Below are 18347 nucleotides of genomic sequence, written 5' to 3' on the forward strand. Positions count from 1 at the left end.
TAGGCTCTTCCAGTAGAAAGCTCTGGAGGGACTTTGCAGGAGGAAAGAACATCTTCTGCAGGCTCAGGCCACTGCGTGGTTGTGGGTCAGTAGTGAGGGTGTAAGGCCATCAGAGGGCCTCTGTCCCAGCCATGGCCCAGATTACACAGCCCCTCCATGGCCTCGCAGCCTTGGCTGGCTCTGGGGACCGCCTTCCCACGTCCCTCCCAACAGGGAGACTGCTCTAGGCCTCCAGCCTTCCACAGTGCCTAAGTCCCCGCATGCCCACCTCCCCAGAGTCTGTCTCCTGAGGACCTTTCCATGGGGGCGTGGAGTATGACAGGCCACCTGCCTGCAGCATGTTTCATTCTAAGAAGGTAGGGTTGAGTACTTGTGAGAGAGACTGAATAGCTCACAAAGCCCAAAGTATTCACCATCTGGCCATTTATACAAAGTTTGCTGATCCCTGTGCTAGTCTGTGAGTGGAAATCAATCCACAAAACTACAAAATAAACAAACACAAAGAATCTATTTAACTAATTCATGTTGCTCTACTAGTTTTTCTCTATAAATGTGGTACTTTCATGCTATTCTTTTTTACTCTTTTATATTACTCTTGTTTTTTGCGACTATGTATTTTATGAATAAACTCACAAATAGGAATTTAAAAATATCTCCTCTTGTGATCTGGGTTACTCTGCAATATGAACAGTCTTAAGAGCAGATGTGATGCTGGATTTATACTCTGCCTGTGTTTTAATTTCCTGTTATTCAAAAAGCCATTAGGCATTATTTGCAGTAAATCCCTAAATATGACAACCTTCATCAATTACCAGAAACAAGTCTGGCCTTCATAAAAATAATATGACCTTTCATTTGTGGGTAGTGTATTTTATAAAACCAGACAAGATTTTGGAGCCAAACTAGTATTTGTTTTTCCCTTCCCCCTGCCTGAACTTTAGCTGTCACCTTTCTTCTTTCTTTACCTCACTCCCCATTTTATTGGGGTCAAGGTTGCTGGGTGCAGTGAAAACGAATAATGTAGCTAATTCTGTTTTACCTTGGACTCTAACTTCTGGGGCTTTCTATGGGTATAGCCACTATTGCATTCAGATTTTCCTCACAAACTATTGTTAGAAAAATAAAACTTTTTTTTTTTTTTTGCATCTCACAGCGTTTTTAAAGTGCTAATTTTCCTGCATATCAGTTATTTATATTCTGCAAATGTGGTACAATTCTTATTAATATGGATTCATTATGGTAAGCTGCAATAGAAAACAGGTTATTTTTAGGCTTTAGGTGCCTAACAAGAGGAAATACTCTTCTGAATAGGATACATGGTCAAGGGAATACACATAATTGGAGATCCATGCTTTTTTATCTTTGCAATTAAAAAAAATGTTTTCTCTATTTTGTTGCAGCATTATTAAAGTAAAATCAGTTGATACTGAGTATTTTTTAACTTTCAGAGAAAACATTTCCATTTTCTTCAACCTCTCTTTAGAAAACTAACAAAAATGATAAAGGTATGAAAATGCCTTCACTGGCCCATATATAGCAATCAGATTTTTTTTTCTAAAATTGTTGCTTAGCACAGATTAAAAAAAAATCTTAAAAAAATTAGCATTGGTAAATACTGTAGTCAAGAAATAAATTATATAGACATTGATGCTTTATCTTCTGAAATTTCCCTAAAGGCCATGACTGTAGGGACATCTGATTTTGCTTGCCACTGTTTTCCCAGCCCCCAGCTCATGGAAGGCACTCAAAAACTCTCCGCGGAGTAAATAGTTTATCCTCTGACTCTCACACCCTCCCAACTCAGGCATCTCTTCGTCAGTTACCCTTTCTCCACCCTCTCCCTCTCTCCTGGCTACTGGCCCTCAGCAAAGCGAGCATGCCCATTCAGCAAAATCCCTCTGCTCACCACCTCCTTAGCCACCTGCCCTCTGCCCTGCCTTCTTCCTCAGAACCAAACTATAGGGCCTTCTTAGAGACAAAGTAACTGAGGGCAGTTAATTTGGTCTCACAGAGGTCCCAGTTCTGACAGTTGCCAAAGCCCTTATTTCCAGAGATGTAAATTCCACACAGCTTATTTATATTTTCTGGAACCCAGGACTGGGGTGTGTAGAAATTACCTACAGCACTACTCAGTGAGAGCTTTGAGCTCCACAAGTTGTGCAGTAAGGCCTGCCTTTCAAACCAAAATTCTGGCTGATGAACATTTTCAGGTATTACACTGGCTCCAGTGTGAGTTTGGGACAACTCTGTGCAGTTCACTATGGAGAGGTGCACTTCTCTGCGCATTTCTACTTGGGTTGGTGATTGTGGCATCTTCTGTGGTCTGAAGAATTACTTAAACACAGCAAAAAATAGTTTAAGAAATATTTAAAAATGTCCCCAGCTCTATATACATAAGGAGGTATTTTAATAAAAAGCACAAACTGGAGTATATACAGTGAGAATTGAAACTAGTAGGAGCTTGGATGTCACCTAGGGCTTTACGTTGATTCCATGCATGGGAGAACATTATTGTGGTGATTCTTAATTCATATTTTATAGTACCTAAAGCCCAGAAAGAGTAAAAGGAACCTCAAAATTATTTTAAGGAGCAATTAATATGTAATAAAGTAGTACTTTGATAAGGACACAGTAATGTTAATTTATATACTTGGAGATTTGTATCAAGCTTCCATTTCATAGCAGTCCAACCAGAGCAAACATTTTTATGAAACCTCAACCTAATCTGTCACGACAACAAATGCTGACCCAGAATCTACCCACTCAGAACTGCTGCTTTCCTGCAGATACAGCTAACATAGGAAACGTGTCAGATTTTGCAACTGAAAAAATTTGCAGAAAACTAGCAAAATTAGGAAATTACACTGATAAACTATCAAGTTTCCTTAACTAATGTGACTCTCCCAGAAAAAAATCTTAATATTAAACACTGCAGATGAAAGAGGAATTGTTTATGCTTTGATTACAATATTGATTTAACTGTGTTCTATCCTTGCATCTAAGTAAGACTGAATTCACCTGCTGATCTTCACTGATTATACTAAAAAAAAAAAAAAATCTAAAATGGTCTACACTGCTTGGCAGGATTTCTTTAATGTAAAAAGAACAGCTTTCAAGAAAAATCACATACACAAAAGATTACATAATAGAAATCTGAAAATGCATCAGAGATAAACTCCAAGAAAATAAAAAGCCTTATTACTGTACTGCCTTTTGGGATATCACTAATTTTTGATGCTGTGGGAGTCACATGAAAGGCAACCAAGATAAAATGGAAACTCAATGCATGCACTGTGTGTGTGTCTGTAAGAAATAGTTCAGGCTACAGGAGCACTTTAGCTCCAATGCTCTCAAATGTAACATGGAGAAAATTTATGTGAAATGTCACTCCCAAGGATTAAGATAGATGAACTAGTATTAAAGTACTTTGTAAAGAAAATGTCATCAGTGCAAATCAATAGTGTTAAAACATTCTAATTGTTTTTATGTGCTTTTAATAAAAGTTTATACAACTGACATTGAAAAATGAGAAAGAAGTAATCTTTGCTGGCTAGCTAGTATTTAGGAATGATTTAAAGAAGACTTTGCCACTCAGTTATCAGTTCACACAGCTCTGGAGTGGTAATAAGTCATCTTTGAGGATAAGATTTATCTTCTTAGCAATAAAGAACATCTCTCTCAATTTCTCCAAAGCCAGTATGAAAATCCTGAAGGGAGGTAATTATTTCTGTTCTTTATCCTATAAAACTTAACTGTTTTAACATTTTCAGTAAGATTCTGTACCAGAAAACCCAAGTTTTAAGTACTTGTTTCTTTTCTGTCTATAAAACAGGTATCATGTTTATACATAATAGTAACACAGAAGATATCTTGGTGTAGAACATTTATTTATTCCATGAAACACTCAAGGTTTAGGTCAGTGGGAAATAATTTTAATCTAAGAATTGTACATTTTCTTCCCACATATCTTGCTTTGTATTAGGAAATGACATTGCAATCCATTTCACTAAAATATTACAAAATATTTACAAGAAAATATTAGAAGTAACTCAGATATGAAAGGCAAGATGGGGTGCATCAGAAATCTCTACTCCAGCGCCCACAACACACAAAAGGAGAATCAAAACAAGTAACAAAGATCCCCCTGATCACAGGAAGGGAAGAAACTGGATGGCAATGGTGGCAGAAGGGGAAAGGACGTTAGCAGCACTGCTTCAATAACCAATCTATTCTGAATGACATACACTTTATGTAGCAAATTTTGTGCAAGGCTAAACTCCTTGAACTGAAATTAGAAAATACCCTGACAGTAAAAGTAGCTCTTTTCCCTAAGTTTAAAAAGAGCCTCTTTCTCCATGAGCCACTGATGTGAACAGAAACCTGTCTGGCATCAAAAGCTGTCACAGCAGCCCTTCCATCTCTTTCATGAAAGCTTCATAAACGTCATCCTTAGTTTGTACTGAGACGGGAACAGATGGACCAGATTTGGGGGCTGCTTTGGCGAGAGGCACAGCAGAATCATCTTCTGACTTTCTCTGGGGAGCAGTGGTAGCCCCTTTATTCTCCCGACGAACCCTCAGTGCGGTGGGCACGAAGCGGGTGATCTCGGCCTTGGGATTAGTGATCTGTGGCTTGGCACTGATGGTTGCTGTGGCTTTCTTCTCAATGGTGGCTGCGCTTGTATCATCCGCCTTGGGTCGTTGAATCAAATTGGGTGGAGCACTTAAAACCCCTGGGTTTGGCAAGGGAGCTGGTGGGAAAAGCCCAGGTGGGGCAGGTCCAAGTGGAGGCACCAAAGGTGGGCGCATCATGCCAGGACGAGGTGGGGGAATACCTAAAGAGAGGGAAAACAGGCCGATGACCACAGGAACTAATAAAAGGTAACTATAATTAAGGATGTTCAAAACCTAGGTTGATAATTTTTAAAAACGGGCAATGTATTTATATATTCTGACAGTAAGGAATATTAAAAAAGTGAAGTGACTGTATTCACTTTCAGTCTGTACCCCTGTCCTTATGTTTTCTTCCTCTCTGAGTAATGTACTACTTTATAAATTTGGCAGCATCAACTGGTTTCAGTTATGATTTCAAATTTGTCAGTTTCCACTTTGACAGCCCCAAATTCTACTTTAGCTATACAGCACAGATTTTATCAAAACCAAGATTGGAATGTGATTCCCATGCATTATTTACTGATTTCTATATCATTTCTCTCCTACAAAAGGTAACTCAATGGGCCGGAAATAAAATTTTAACCTTCAAACATGAGAATGTAACTAATCACAATATGTCACCATTAATGGAAAAGAATTCATGTCCCATTGATGGTTCAGATATATTTTCTTCATTTAACAAGAACTGTAGATTTAATTTTCTTCAAATACTCTTTTAAGATCAAATATAAAGTACCAAATTTCATCAAACCTAACATGCCACTGCTTACAGACTCAATTATTCCATATACCACGAAGAGAGACCAGGCTGGGAAACTAACTGGAGACTTTCCCATTAAACTGAGACATTCAGTGGAGTAAACTGGAAATCCACCTGCCGCATATAACAAGACCACAAGGAACTCTGCACAAGCTAACTGATACTGGGTAGAGAGGGAAAAAAAAATCTCTTACAATTTTAAACTTTAAGTTGGTATTCATGTAAATGTATGGAACTACTTCACAATTGTAAGTATAGTCAAACAAAATCAAGAACAAGAAAAACCTCGAATGAAAAACTTAATCCAAATGGTCTGGCTGAGAAAAGTCCCTCAAGTGATCAATGCAGTCAAATGCAAATACCCTATGGAAGAACTCAACTTCAATCTAGACCGAAAGCAACTAATAAAACACCATTTTAAGATACCCTTCAATTTAGCATATTGAAATGTAAAAATATGTCTTAAAGCAGATAAAATATATAGCAGCCAAGTTTTTATAATGGAAATCAAAAGCTTCACCTGGAGGCGCAGGGGGAGGTAGCCTTGGTGGGGGGCCCCGAGGAGGAGGGCCAGGCGGCAGACCTGGAGGTGGACCTGGGGGAGGGCCAGGGGGGCGGCCTGGTGGTGGTCCTGGAGGTAAAAGTCGGGGCAAAGGCCCTCGGAGTCCTGGCATTCCAGGTGGTCTCAGGAATGGAGGAGCTCCTGAAAAGAGAAAATGGGATAATTAAGGTAAAATAAATATGAAGTAGTAGTTGTGGTATAAAGTAATTCAAACATGGTTTGTCTTATAATTTTAACCTGAAATCAGGTAACTTCAAAAACTGAAACATAACAGGTTTCATTCAACCAATATCTACACAACAGAGACAGGGTATTTATTATGGGATCATTTCTATTTCCCTTGAGAAACAACATATTCAATTACAGCTCTGCTGGGCTGAAAATATACAAAGATGAGAATTCTTAAATGGTTTCAATATAAGCTGAAAATGGAATATAAAGCAGGGTGATTTAAAAATTCCCCTGAAACACTTAAACAAGGACTAGTGAGAATGACATTAAGACAGGTAGTTTTCCTTTGCACCCATCAGAAAAGGATGAACTCAACTGAAAACTTAATTGGCAGATTGTAGGATGAGGGACTAAAATCATAAATAACCAAGTTGCATGTTATTTCAAATTTTAGTTAAATTTTCAATATTTTTAAACTAAAGACATTACTAATGCTGATTATGTTGTCTCTAAAGGCTACACTGACATCCTGCAATCCCCAACTAAAAAAGAATACTTGATAGTATTTACTGTGCCCGAATCCTCCTCACTATCAATGTATCAACTTGTTACACTGAAAAGTAGTCCTGAAGAAACACTCAATTTCTGCCTGCTAAAATCAGACTAAAGAACATGAAAATGGAAGAGCATTAGAGAAAAAAAGATGGCTGCCAGAAGTACTGAGTTGTAAACAATGCCGTGGGAATAAACAAGTTGCACTTATCCTATTTGAGAATCTTTGATTTCTTAGGGAATTGAACTAGAAGTAGACAAGAAAACATCAATATTAATGATGTGTACTTTTTGGAATGACTCAGCTCTAACCACATTTAGACTTATTTATTTACAATGTATACGTGTTTACCTGGAGGTGGGCCAGGAGGAAGGCCTGTAGGTGGTCCAGGTGGCCGTAAAGGTGGAGCAGGTGGTGGTCCAAGAGGAGGAGGTCCCGGCATGGGAGGTGCTTGTATCTGAGATGGTGGAACAGACTGTGGGGGAGCCTGCTGCTGTGAGGAAGCAGGGGATGTGCCATCAGAGAGAGACTCCTCTTTATGCTGTTTCTGTGACTGCTTTTCTGCTTCAGAATCATCGGAGTCATCTTCATCATCGTCCTCGGAAAATTCCTCTACTTCCCGTCCCTCCTCAGGGATTTCCTGACCTGAAAGAAATGTTAAGCCAGGTAAATGGACTTGATCTATTTTTTATTGCCGCAAAAGGGCAATGGCTGAAGACACAAGATTAATAAATGCTTTCTTAAAATTAACAACCAAATAGTTTTCTTCAATAAAATACTTAAGAGGCAGAAGAATCAAACGGCATTCCACCCATCTATGTTCGTGCAGCATACTGGAGCCCGGGCTTCTGAATCGGACAGACCTGGATGTCAGTGTCAGCTGAACCATTTATTGGGTGTGTAACTTTGGGCAGCTTACCTTCATGTCTCCAAACCTTAACTTCTGTAAAGCAAGGATTTATTTACTTTGGGGTTGCTGACATACTAAATGGGACAATGTATGTAAAGCAACCAGCAGGAGGAAATACCAAAAGGTTCATAATTCTTTCCCTGCCTTACCTGCCATTCGAAGCATCATGGCTTGAAGAGGAGTTAGCTCCTTCATGTTCTTCTTTTTCTTCCTTGACTTTCCAGGCATGTCTGCAAATCGTACACTCAAACCTAAGGGACCAGAGGAGGAAGGGAATGGGGTGGGTTCGGATCAACAAAATTCAGTAAATGCTTACTATGTAATACTATAAAGTACTAGTATGATGTGTAACTGCTATTTGGCAAAAAATATGTGCAGAAAGAGACAGTTGTATTAAAGATAGTAAAGTGCCAACTGGTGGCAAATTACAGTGCTTTACAAGGTATAAATTTTAAAAACTTAAAAGAATACTATAAACACGCCAAAATACTGAACATACAGATAACAAGACAATTTTCTAGAGAATTTAAAATTACTAAAATTGGCCAAAGAAGTGATAAGACCAGACATACAAAACTGAAATGGTAGTCAAAGATCTATTCTCTAAAAGGCACCTAGCCCAAATTTTACCAGGATGTTGAGCCAAACATTAAGTTACAGAAATCACCCGTGAAAGGGCACAGGAAAAGCTGGGACACTATCCACAGCTCATGAAGCCAGCACAACTTTGATACCAAAACTAACCTAGTGGCCACCACAGAATATAAGCAAACTGAACCCAACAATGTTTTAAAAGAAAAATACATCATAAACATGTAGGGTTGGTCCCAGAAAGGCAAGATGGTTTAAATATTAGAAAAGCCATGAATGTAATTCATTACAATAAACAACTTAGAGAAAAACCATTAACAACATTCTAACAGATACTTAAAAAATATTTGTAATAAAAACTCTTATAAGGCACACTACAACTTCTTTACCTGACAAAGGCTATCCACTAGACACTATTAAACATCATGCTAAGTGGTGTGACATTAGGAGCATTCCATATGGCAGGGCTTCAGTTTTGTATACTTTGTATCCTTAGTATCTAAAAAAATGCCTTACATATTAATAAAATATTAGTATTAGCTGAATGTCATATCATAGTTAAGACAGCCATTTTCAGCATATGTGCACTGATGAGTATATGTAAGTAAAGTAGGTTGTCACAAAATGAGGAAAATGAGGCCAAAGACCACACAGTGCCAGGGAAAAATGGGGCTACTGTGGCTCTAAGGGCTTGCTATTTTCTAGTACTAGCATTTGTGTAAGTCCTCTGTAATTTACATTACATTACTAGCTCTATCCACCCCTTTAAAATGGCTTTTTGGTTTGTAACCATCACTATTAGGAAGTAACAGGAGAAAAATGTGTCATTACAAATAGTAATAGTAGTAATATTAATATAGAATTACTGTGTTGTGGCTAAAAAATAATTACAAAAGGAGCCTCATGACCACTGAGGTGTGAGAGATGACACATTTTGTATTGCTCAGTATTTACTATATTAACCTTTTCTTAAAAATGTCCTAAGTACTTTTTAAAAGTACAGATATCTCAGTCTGAATTTATAGTAATCAAATTAACATATAATGTACATTTTGGGTATAATGTTTCCATTAAATTTTGACTACACTCCAGGTGTACCTGAATTATAACTATGGTTCTGGTTCATGTAGATGTCATGAACACAAGAATTTAAAGGGCAGCAGATGTAGACATTTAAGCAGATTTATTAAAAACAAAAACGTGAATATGGTTTTCTCAACAGTTAGGAGCTTATTTTCCTTTCTTTGCTATACATACCCATGATAGTACATCTTTATGTTGCTTAAAAGCTTGTCTTTTTCTCCCAAAGTGGACTTTATTAAATGGATTTTTAAAATAAGCAATATACACTGCTTATTTCTTTTCCTTCACAAATATCCATTGAATACTTAGTATGTGTCAGTAACTGAGAGTTCTGAGATATAAAGATGAATACGGCTATCAACAGTCCTTTCAAGAAGCTTACAATTACTTCCACAGATGCACTAAATCAGGGCCCTCAGGGTACTATTTATTGATCAAAACCATGGAACTTTAATCTGCACATACCTGACTTCTTTTCTTCATTGTTGTCTCTCTCATTATCATCACGGCGTACAAATTCATCCCCTTCACTTTCTCCATCTGATCTATCAGTGTCGCTGTCATCAGTACTGTCATCATGCTTATCTTGATCCATGTCCTCAGGATAGCCGTCATCCTCACTGGTGCTGGACACATCATCATCATGACCCCGCTGAGCTATAAAGGGAGGAGGGAGCAGGGGACAAGTACTATGACTGTCCCCACTACATGGTACCCCAAATACAGAAAATTATGCTATTTAACTCAGAATAATTTGTTTAAAAAATATCTGTATATCATCTCAAGTATTCACTGTCTGACAATATTCATATAGCAATAGTTTTAAATTCTTTTTGAGAATGTAAAGATTTTTTTAAAAGGTTCAAATTTGAAAGGTACAAAGCCCACTTAGAAACTGTTACACACACACAATCAGTGACTCTACAATGATGCTCTAGTCTAATGATAAAGCTAAAAGGGAAACAGGTATCCAAATCTTAAGGAATTGTAAGAGTGACAGCTCTAATAAAAGTCTAATTTAAAACACAACATTTCTATACTTCCTTCTATGACGCTTTTACTTGGGTTTATCTATGATTTATCCACCTGTTAGTATGTACATGGATTCTCATCTTTTTCCCAAGTTCTGAGGGTGGGAAACAATATTTTAAAGAGGGCCAACATAAAAACTGATTGTGGAAAGTTTATAAGAGCAAAGGAATAGTCACTCCTTACCAAGTTCAGGACTGTATAACATGTCTTCATCTCGCCTACGAGGAGGAAGGTCTAGGGCAAAGCCCACTTTGCGGCCATACATTTGTAAGACCTGAGGGGGAGGTGGACCAGGGGGAGGGCCAGGAGGTTTTCTGCCAGGGGGCAAACGTGGAACACCATGTCCAAGAAGAGGAAGTATAGAAACTGCCCGAGTTGGAGGTCTGTAAAGGAAAGTTTAGTGACCACATTTACAGTGATGAGACATTTACTTCTTCCCACAATCTTCAAAGGATTTCTTATTTCACATTACATTAAATGAGGCACAGCTTAACATTTATATTGCCTTTATTTCCCACTGCACTAACTTTTGGCACTGGACAGTAGAGGACTCTTAATAAAATAAATGCTATTGGTTAGGCTTCTGCTTCCTTACCCATAGGCTGAGGTCTTCTTAAGGATGGAGGGGGGCTGGGCACCAGGAAGTGGAATGTCCTGGATCAAGATGTTGGAAGGAGCATGTGGCATATCTGGCAAAGGAATACTCTCCACTTCCACATGCTGAGCATTCTGAAACAGAGAGAATCTTCAGTAGTTTAAGAGTAACCCACAGGCTCAACACAAAAAATTCAATGTCAGCTGTTTCATGACCTGGGTTTGCTTTCCACCAAAGTATTATGAAGAAATAAGAAAAGATAGCTTTGTCAATATTTCCAAAGACTGACAACGAATTGAAAAAAATCCTTATCTCCACTAAAACAACCAAAACCCAGCTGTTTTCTTCCCCTATCAATTAATCCTTTTTGGTTACGGTTTGAAGTAGCTGCTACTAGAAGTCCAACTGTTCAAAGTATGTAGCACCAAAGCCACCCTACTTAATATTCTTAATTGATGGTAAGTAACATACATCAGTTAACTTAGAAATAGTATATAACCAGTGGTGGACCTTGGTCTCTAATAGTTTGCCTTTGTTGAATTTCTGCCACATATTAGCTGTATGGCTAAGTAAGTTACCTTAGTTTCTATCTGTAAAATGGGTTCCGTACCACCTACCTTTACAGAAAATTAAGCCATTTGGCTTTTTACATTCTTGAGGCAAAATTTACAATAGAATGTATGAACTTGATGAGTTTTGACAAATGCATGTACCTCATACTACTTCCCAGTCAATCCCTAACACTACCCCAATGCAACTACTGTTACAAATTTCTCCCTCCATTGTTTTGCCTGTTCTAGAATTTCATCCAAATAAAATCATAACTATAAAAGTTCAACATGTTTTGATATTTATCCTTTAAAAAAAATTTCTTTTACCCTATGTTGTTTTAAGTACGAGTAGATCCTTTTTTATTGCTGAGTATATTCAATTTAAAAAACATACTAGTTTGTTTATCCATTATCCTATTAATGGATGCCTGGACTGTTTCCAGTTTTTGGGTATTACTGTGTTGGCAGATGGACTTAATTTCTCTTGTATAAATATGTAGGATTAGATTTGGTGGCTTATAGGGTAGGTGTATGTTTATTTTGACAAGAAACTGCTAAGAGGAAGAGATTTAACATGATCCATTTTCCCATTAACAATTTTAAGAGTAAATCTAAATAAAACATTTTAGTTTCTCTCTCAAAAGAAACACCTGATTACCTTAACAGCATCAAAATATTGGCTAAGTTGAGCCCTCTTCTGTTCATATTCTACTTCTAGCTTCCTCAATTCCTTGTAAATATCTGGATTCTCTTTCTCGTAGAGTCGCAGAATACGTTCAAAGGTTTCACGCAGCTTTTTACGCTTGTCTTTCAGCACCTTCTCATTTAACTGTGGTTGTTGTACTGGGTTAAACTCTAAGAATAGAGCAGATATTAGAAGGATTATACACAGAAAAAAAGGTTACTCATTTAGGTATCAATAGGCTATGCGACTTAATAAAAATCTTAAATGTCTAACGCCTTTACAAGGGATGTAAACCAGATATATTTTTCAGTTTTATTCAAAAGAACTGCAATACATTTTAAAATTTCATCCATGATGGCCATTGACTTTATTTTCTAAGACATATCATCTGATTAACTGATTTCATCACTACTGTACCATAAGCCAATTTTTACTCCCCTGTGCTAACAACGTATTAGAGTGAAGCTTCAGTCACCTGAGATCTTGGGCACTTTACTTGAATTCTCTGATCTTTAGCTTTTTCCTGAGGAAATGGGGTTATCAGCTACTTTACAACAAAGCTCTTGATTAAATGGGATCATAAATAAAATATCCAGTGGTGTCTGGCTCACCACCAAACTATAATTTTTATGACAGACTGTTGTTATTTGTCCAGCTACCATATAACCCTTTGCCTTCCCATGTGTTCAACATGGGGCTCAATTTCAGGTCCTCTGCTCCAAGAGGGAGTAGCACAAGACTCCCAGGCCTTTCTGATCAATCATACCTCCCCCTCCTGGGTCCTTCATGCCAGTGACTGATGCAGGGATCAATTGGAACATGAACCAAATTGGGATCCATCTCTAATGTTTTAAGTGTAGATGTGGGAAAGAGAGGCCCTCAAAGGCAGGGATAAAATAAACCTAGAGCTGTCTGTGGCCTTACCTTCCAACCACCACAAATTCCACACACATTCTACCCCATCTCAAGAAGTTTATCAGCAATATGCAGAATGAGAGAAGGGAGACAAACAGGCTTGGTAATGGTATCTGGGTTTTTAAGGCTTGCTTCAGTCCAGGAATTCCCAATTACAGGAGTCAATGTATACTTTTTTCTGCTTTAACTAGTCTGTACAGTTTTACAAATTGTAATTAAAGCCCTATTGAAGTGTTCCCTTCTCCCTTTTCTAAAAGAATAACAAGTTTAATTATCTCTTTTCCTAAATCCGATTAACTGTTAATCTTGGTGATTTCAAAACCAGAAGGTACAATCTTACAGAATCTTACTATTCCCAGGGTGATTAATAAAAGTGTTGAATGCCTGAGTTTTAATTCAGATTTTCTACTTTGTAATAGTGTGACCTTGACAGAGGTATTTAATCTCTCTGTACCTGAGTTTCTTTACCTGTAAAACAGGGGCACTACACCTACCCAAAAAAAGTTGTGAGGATTAAATGATAACACATGGGAGAAAACTGGTACTGAGTAAAATAATTGCTCAATAAGCCACAGTTACTATTATCTCCTTTTAAAAAAACATAAATCAATTTAGGGTCATCAACAGGTAATATCCTGGCACCCTAAGGGTAGAAATTGTCCCTACGGATATTTAGACCAGAGGCAACAAGTGCAATCAGTCACAGTTCAACAGGGAAAGATTTGGGATCATGTACCCTGACCCAGAACTCTTGCCCAGGCTGAATACACAGCTCTTCCACATCTTTTTCAGGAGGCTTATAATACTATAACCTCAACGGTTCTTGAACCAATCTGATATGTCACTAAGGAGCTCTACTGTATGTGTTTCACCTGCTATCTGTTTTTGGGCAAACCGTCAAAACTGGGTACTTTTGTAAAAATTGTAAAGATCACTTTATATGCAATAAAAAAAGGTGATGGGGCAGATGACAAAACTAGCAAAAACTTGACAGCTGAAAAACACATAGGCGTTAACTAGACTTTTATTTTTACATGTCAGAAAACTTCTATATAAAAAAAGAAAAATTAAAAAGCCCGCATTCTAATGGTGGGTGAATGGGTATTTGTGGTCTGGGATAAAACTTCCAATGGCAGCATTACCCAGATGATTCTCAAGCAACAGAGATGCAAGGAAAGATAATAGGCAGTCACCTCATAATTCCAGTTATGGTTATGACAAAACAGTGATACTAAAGATGCATATGAAGGGACTGAATAAAATTATTCAATAAAATGTGTAAAAAAATCCTAACAGTATTTTTAAAAATTTGATTTTCAGTATTTGATTTCTTTAATAACCTTTTAAGTGGTCAAGCGTCTTTGGATGTTCCCATCAGATGAAGTGGCAAATTGTGAAGACTCATGGGGGCCTAATATTAGGTTGACATGGTAGTTTTCAACATTAAAAAACAAAACAAGACAAACAGAAAACCCCAAGGTGATTTCAAAATCCAGATTTTGGTCTTTTCTCAAAAAAAGAGCTGGTGAACATGGGCTAGCATTACCTCCTAACAATTAGCTCAAGCTAAACAATGGCTATCTCTTACTCTAGATGGGGTCTTCAATTTACACTAGCCCTCCACCACTCCATTTTATCTTCTTGACACTAAAACTAAACCTAAGCGTCAAATGCCATCATGCTTTTGTCTTTCTTATGCCTGTGTTACTTCTCTCATTACCTGCTTGCCTGCCTCTGTGTATCAGCCTTTTAGTCTTGCTGTAAAATCTAGCCTTTTTATAAATTCTTACCCATTTCATCCAATTTCTCCATGTCCCTGATAATCTGTTTGGGATCCTTCATCTTCAAAACCGCAGCTCGTACCATCATGCGCTGCTTTTTGTTCTTAGACAAAGAACAGAGCAGTATGTCAAGGAACTGGACGTTAGTGAGTTTTTTTTGTTTGCTTCAAGAGTCTATTTAAACTGAAGTCAAACTTCTTTTTGATTCTGATCACTTGTTTCAAACGCCCTAACCAGACCTATATGATGTTTTGCTCTCAAAAATGTTTCAACTTTAGACAAAAAGATAAACATTGATTGCCAGGTGTGCTTTCTTAGTTCAGCAAGTATTCTTTTAACCTTATGATATCTTTAACAGCTTCTTAAGATATTTTAAAGGTTGAAGTTAAAAATTACACATTAGCGAAGTTTTGCTTGGGTTTAATGCTAAACGATGATACAGGAACACACAATTAAAAACTATAAAAAATCTGAGTTTCCTCAATGTATTGAGGTATGATACTACAAAGTAAATCCTTTCTTATTCTGGAGAAGCACTTTGCCAAACTCAACAGCTACATAATCAGGAAATGAGCACAAAGCTACTTAGCATCACATTCATTTATTTATTAACTCAGTAGCTTTTAACTAGGCAGTGTATTTTAATAAACAGCAAAAAAGAATTATTTTCAGTATTAAACCTAGTAGGAAAGGTAATCCAATAAACGATGTTACAATAACCTATCATGAGCTTATCTGCAGTTATTTCAGTTCAGTTTCCAAGTATAGCATTTTGGATTAGTAAATTTTATGGTTTGTAGTAAGAAGCAAAGAATGTTATTTGAAAGCCACAAATGCAGATGTACTAAACACCTGGAATCATACCTTCTTTAATTCTCTCTTCCGAGCTTCTTTTCCTTCAGAGAGAGAGAGAGAGAGAGAGAGAGAGAGAGAGAGAGAGAGAAAATGTAAGTTTCAAGTCTTGAACATAAGCATTTCCACCTATTTCAGGAGGCCGTCCTGTGCACTGTAGGACAGTAAGTCATATCCCTGGTCTCCACCCATTAAATGCTAATAGCACCCTTCTAATTATGTCAATCAAAAATGTCTCAAGAAAATTTTAAGTTTCTTAAAAAAATAAGTATGAACTGGAAGGAAAACGATGCTGTAAAATACTAAAGAAGAACTTGCAGAACTGACTTCAAAATTCCAAATACAAAAAGAAAGTTTTAATCTGATTCTACTTTGCAAGTGAATCAATTTAGAAAAACAGGCACTAATTTTTTTTTGCATGTTTAAAGTTTCAATGATGTGCCCACAAGAACACTGCATACCTTTATACATCTGACTCCTAGAACTGCTTATCTTGAAATTAAGACAAAAATGAAACAGACTCCTAAATACTTGCAATTTTTACCACTCTTCTTCATCATTCCACATTAATGGGCACTTACGGGCTTGGTCTGTGGGGTTCATAAATTTCCCACTCTTGGTGGATGATGTAGATCTCCGTCCCATGGTGATGACTTGTATGGTTTACTTGTTCATTAAAAACAAAACAAAATTCTGCGAAAAGACAGAAATAGCTTATTTTGCCTATATTTACAAAACTTCTGCCTTTTTGTACATATAAAATTTCTTTCTACTTATCTCTCAAAAAAAACCATTCCTCTGATTACTGTTTTAATGGACCACAGCATGGACCTGTCAACTGAAAAAAATCAATCAAAAAATGATTCAACAATATAGAAGAAACCATGAACATCAGTCGTTTTCCAACATCCACGTTTTATTTTCATGTAGGGTGACAGAGGAATAAAAAGGGAATGGGGGGAATGATCTGGGCTGAACAACGACAAACTCATCCTTGTCTCTTTCCATGGTTTTTCTTGGCATATATTTCCAATACCACCAAGACAGTAAAAACTCATTAAACTCATTTCAGATTTAGTTCTAATTCAGATGTATTTCTTGACTCTCAAGTTAAGGGTTTTAAAACATAACCAAAAAAGCAAATATTCAAAATGAAAGTATTATATGAGGAAGCTTCCCAAAATGCCAATATTAAGATACATATTTTTCTTGTACCTACTTGATTGATTTGTAATTTTGAGGTAAATAAAGGGATAACTGTTTGTGCGCAAGTATTTTGTAAATCAAAATTTTTATTAACTGAAGACATTGTCACTTTTTTCTTATTCCAAAGGAGTGAGGTTTAACTCTGATACTCTTCCCGATAATGATGATCAAAAATTTGCTTCCTTTTGAAAGCAGACACTTTTAAAAGAATAAAGGAAGATCATGAAGTACATTTTTTAGTAGCCTATACAGTTGTACCTTCCCTTGTTCCCTTTATTAAGATTTTTGTCAGAATTTATTAGATAATGCCTCTTTCAGCAAGTTTTCAAGTGCCTTTATTTCTGCTAAATGCTTCAAAGTTGTTCCAGTGGCAACTAATCTGCCCTGTCAAGGAAGGGTTTCCTTCTCTAAGTGGAGGAGGCTGAAACAAAATTAGTACAAATACAGGCTTTCTTATCTTTGATGGCCTGTATCTCTTTTGCTTTCCTCCCTCAATAATCCTCAGGCAGACGTTCTGACCTCCTCTCTCACAAGTGAAACACAGAAAAGATGTGAATTACAGAAAATTTTTACGTTAAACACTGGAGCCTCAGTCTGCAAAGAACACTTATTTTGTCTAAAGGCAGAGGCAATAGGGAAATCGGGCCACAAAACCGCGGGGGAAGTCAAAACAGCCAGAGAGGCCCCAAGGGGACGAGCCCAGGTCCACCGGGGGAGGCCAGGGCAGCGGCCAACGGCGGGCACCATGGCGACGGCTGACCCCGACTCGACACACATCACCCCGAGCCTAGGGACCCCAGGCGGGAAGCGGCGCTAACCGACCCGGGCGAAGTCTCTGAGCCGCAGGAAGCCTCGTCGCTCCAGGCTCGGGGACCCCACAGTCCGACCCAGGAGACCCCCAACCGCGGGGAGGAAGCGCGGGACAGAATGGCCTGGTGACCCCGAGGCAACAGCGCGGGCTTCGGGCAGGGCCGGGAAAGGTGAGGAAACCGAGTGACATGATCCCGCACACTCACACTTCTGCTGGGCTCCTGGGGCTGCGAGAAGCGGTGAGAGGATGATTCGTGTTCCCTCTTACTTCGCAGGGGCCTTCACATCAGCCTCCCGGTCAGCCACCCAGCCACCGCCATCTTGAAACCTCGCGCCCCTCCGCCATCTTACGTCACTTCCTGTCCCCGAGGGCCGACCGTCTCCGCCGATCTCCGAGCTGGTACCATAGAGAGTGGCCGAGAACGCTAGGACCAGAGTCTCTTCCGTTTCATCAGTACAGTACCGAATGGGTGGGTTATCCGCCGAGAGCCCGCCAATGCCATGTTGACTGGCACTGCTTTCTACCAATAGAAATAAGAACAGTGAGAGGATCGGACATGTGGTTGGCTGATGAGAAGACAGCTCGGCTTCTTCGCCCCGAGACATTCTGACGTAAG

General features: G+C 38.2%; 2 protein-coding genes across 2 annotated transcripts in view; one reads left to right on the forward strand and one right to left on the reverse strand.

Annotated features, from left to right (window-relative positions):
• Nucleotides 1-3866: 3866 nt before the first annotated feature.
• WBP11 (WW domain binding protein 11) lies at nt 3867-18073 on the reverse strand. Its single transcript, XM_036909059.2, has 12 exons — nt 17937-18073; nt 16296-16407; nt 15727-15758; nt 14872-14965; nt 12140-12336; nt 10931-11064; nt 10519-10718; nt 9769-9960; nt 7779-7880; nt 7071-7364; nt 5954-6136; nt 3867-4834 (listed from the first exon to the last, which is right to left on the reverse strand). Exons 2-12 carry the CDS (start codon nt 16357-16359, stop codon nt 4401-4403), a joined length of 1926 nt encoding a protein of 641 aa, XP_036764954.1. The 5' UTR covers nt 16360-16407; nt 17937-18073; the 3' UTR covers nt 3867-4400.
• A 139-nt stretch (nt 18074-18212) lies between these two features.
• Nucleotides 18213-18347, forward strand: part of PDE6H (phosphodiesterase 6H) — a 162016-nt gene continuing 161881 nt past the window's right edge. The window contains exon 1 of the mRNA XM_036909187.2: nt 18213-18342. The gene's annotated coding sequence lies outside the window, so the exon portion shown is untranslated. The remainder of the gene's footprint in view (nt 18343-18347) is intronic.

This window comes from Manis pentadactyla, chromosome 14, assembly GCF_030020395.1.
Source record: "Manis pentadactyla isolate mManPen7 chromosome 14, mManPen7.hap1, whole genome shotgun sequence".
Classification (NCBI taxonomy): domain Eukaryota; kingdom Metazoa; phylum Chordata; class Mammalia; order Pholidota; family Manidae; genus Manis; species Manis pentadactyla.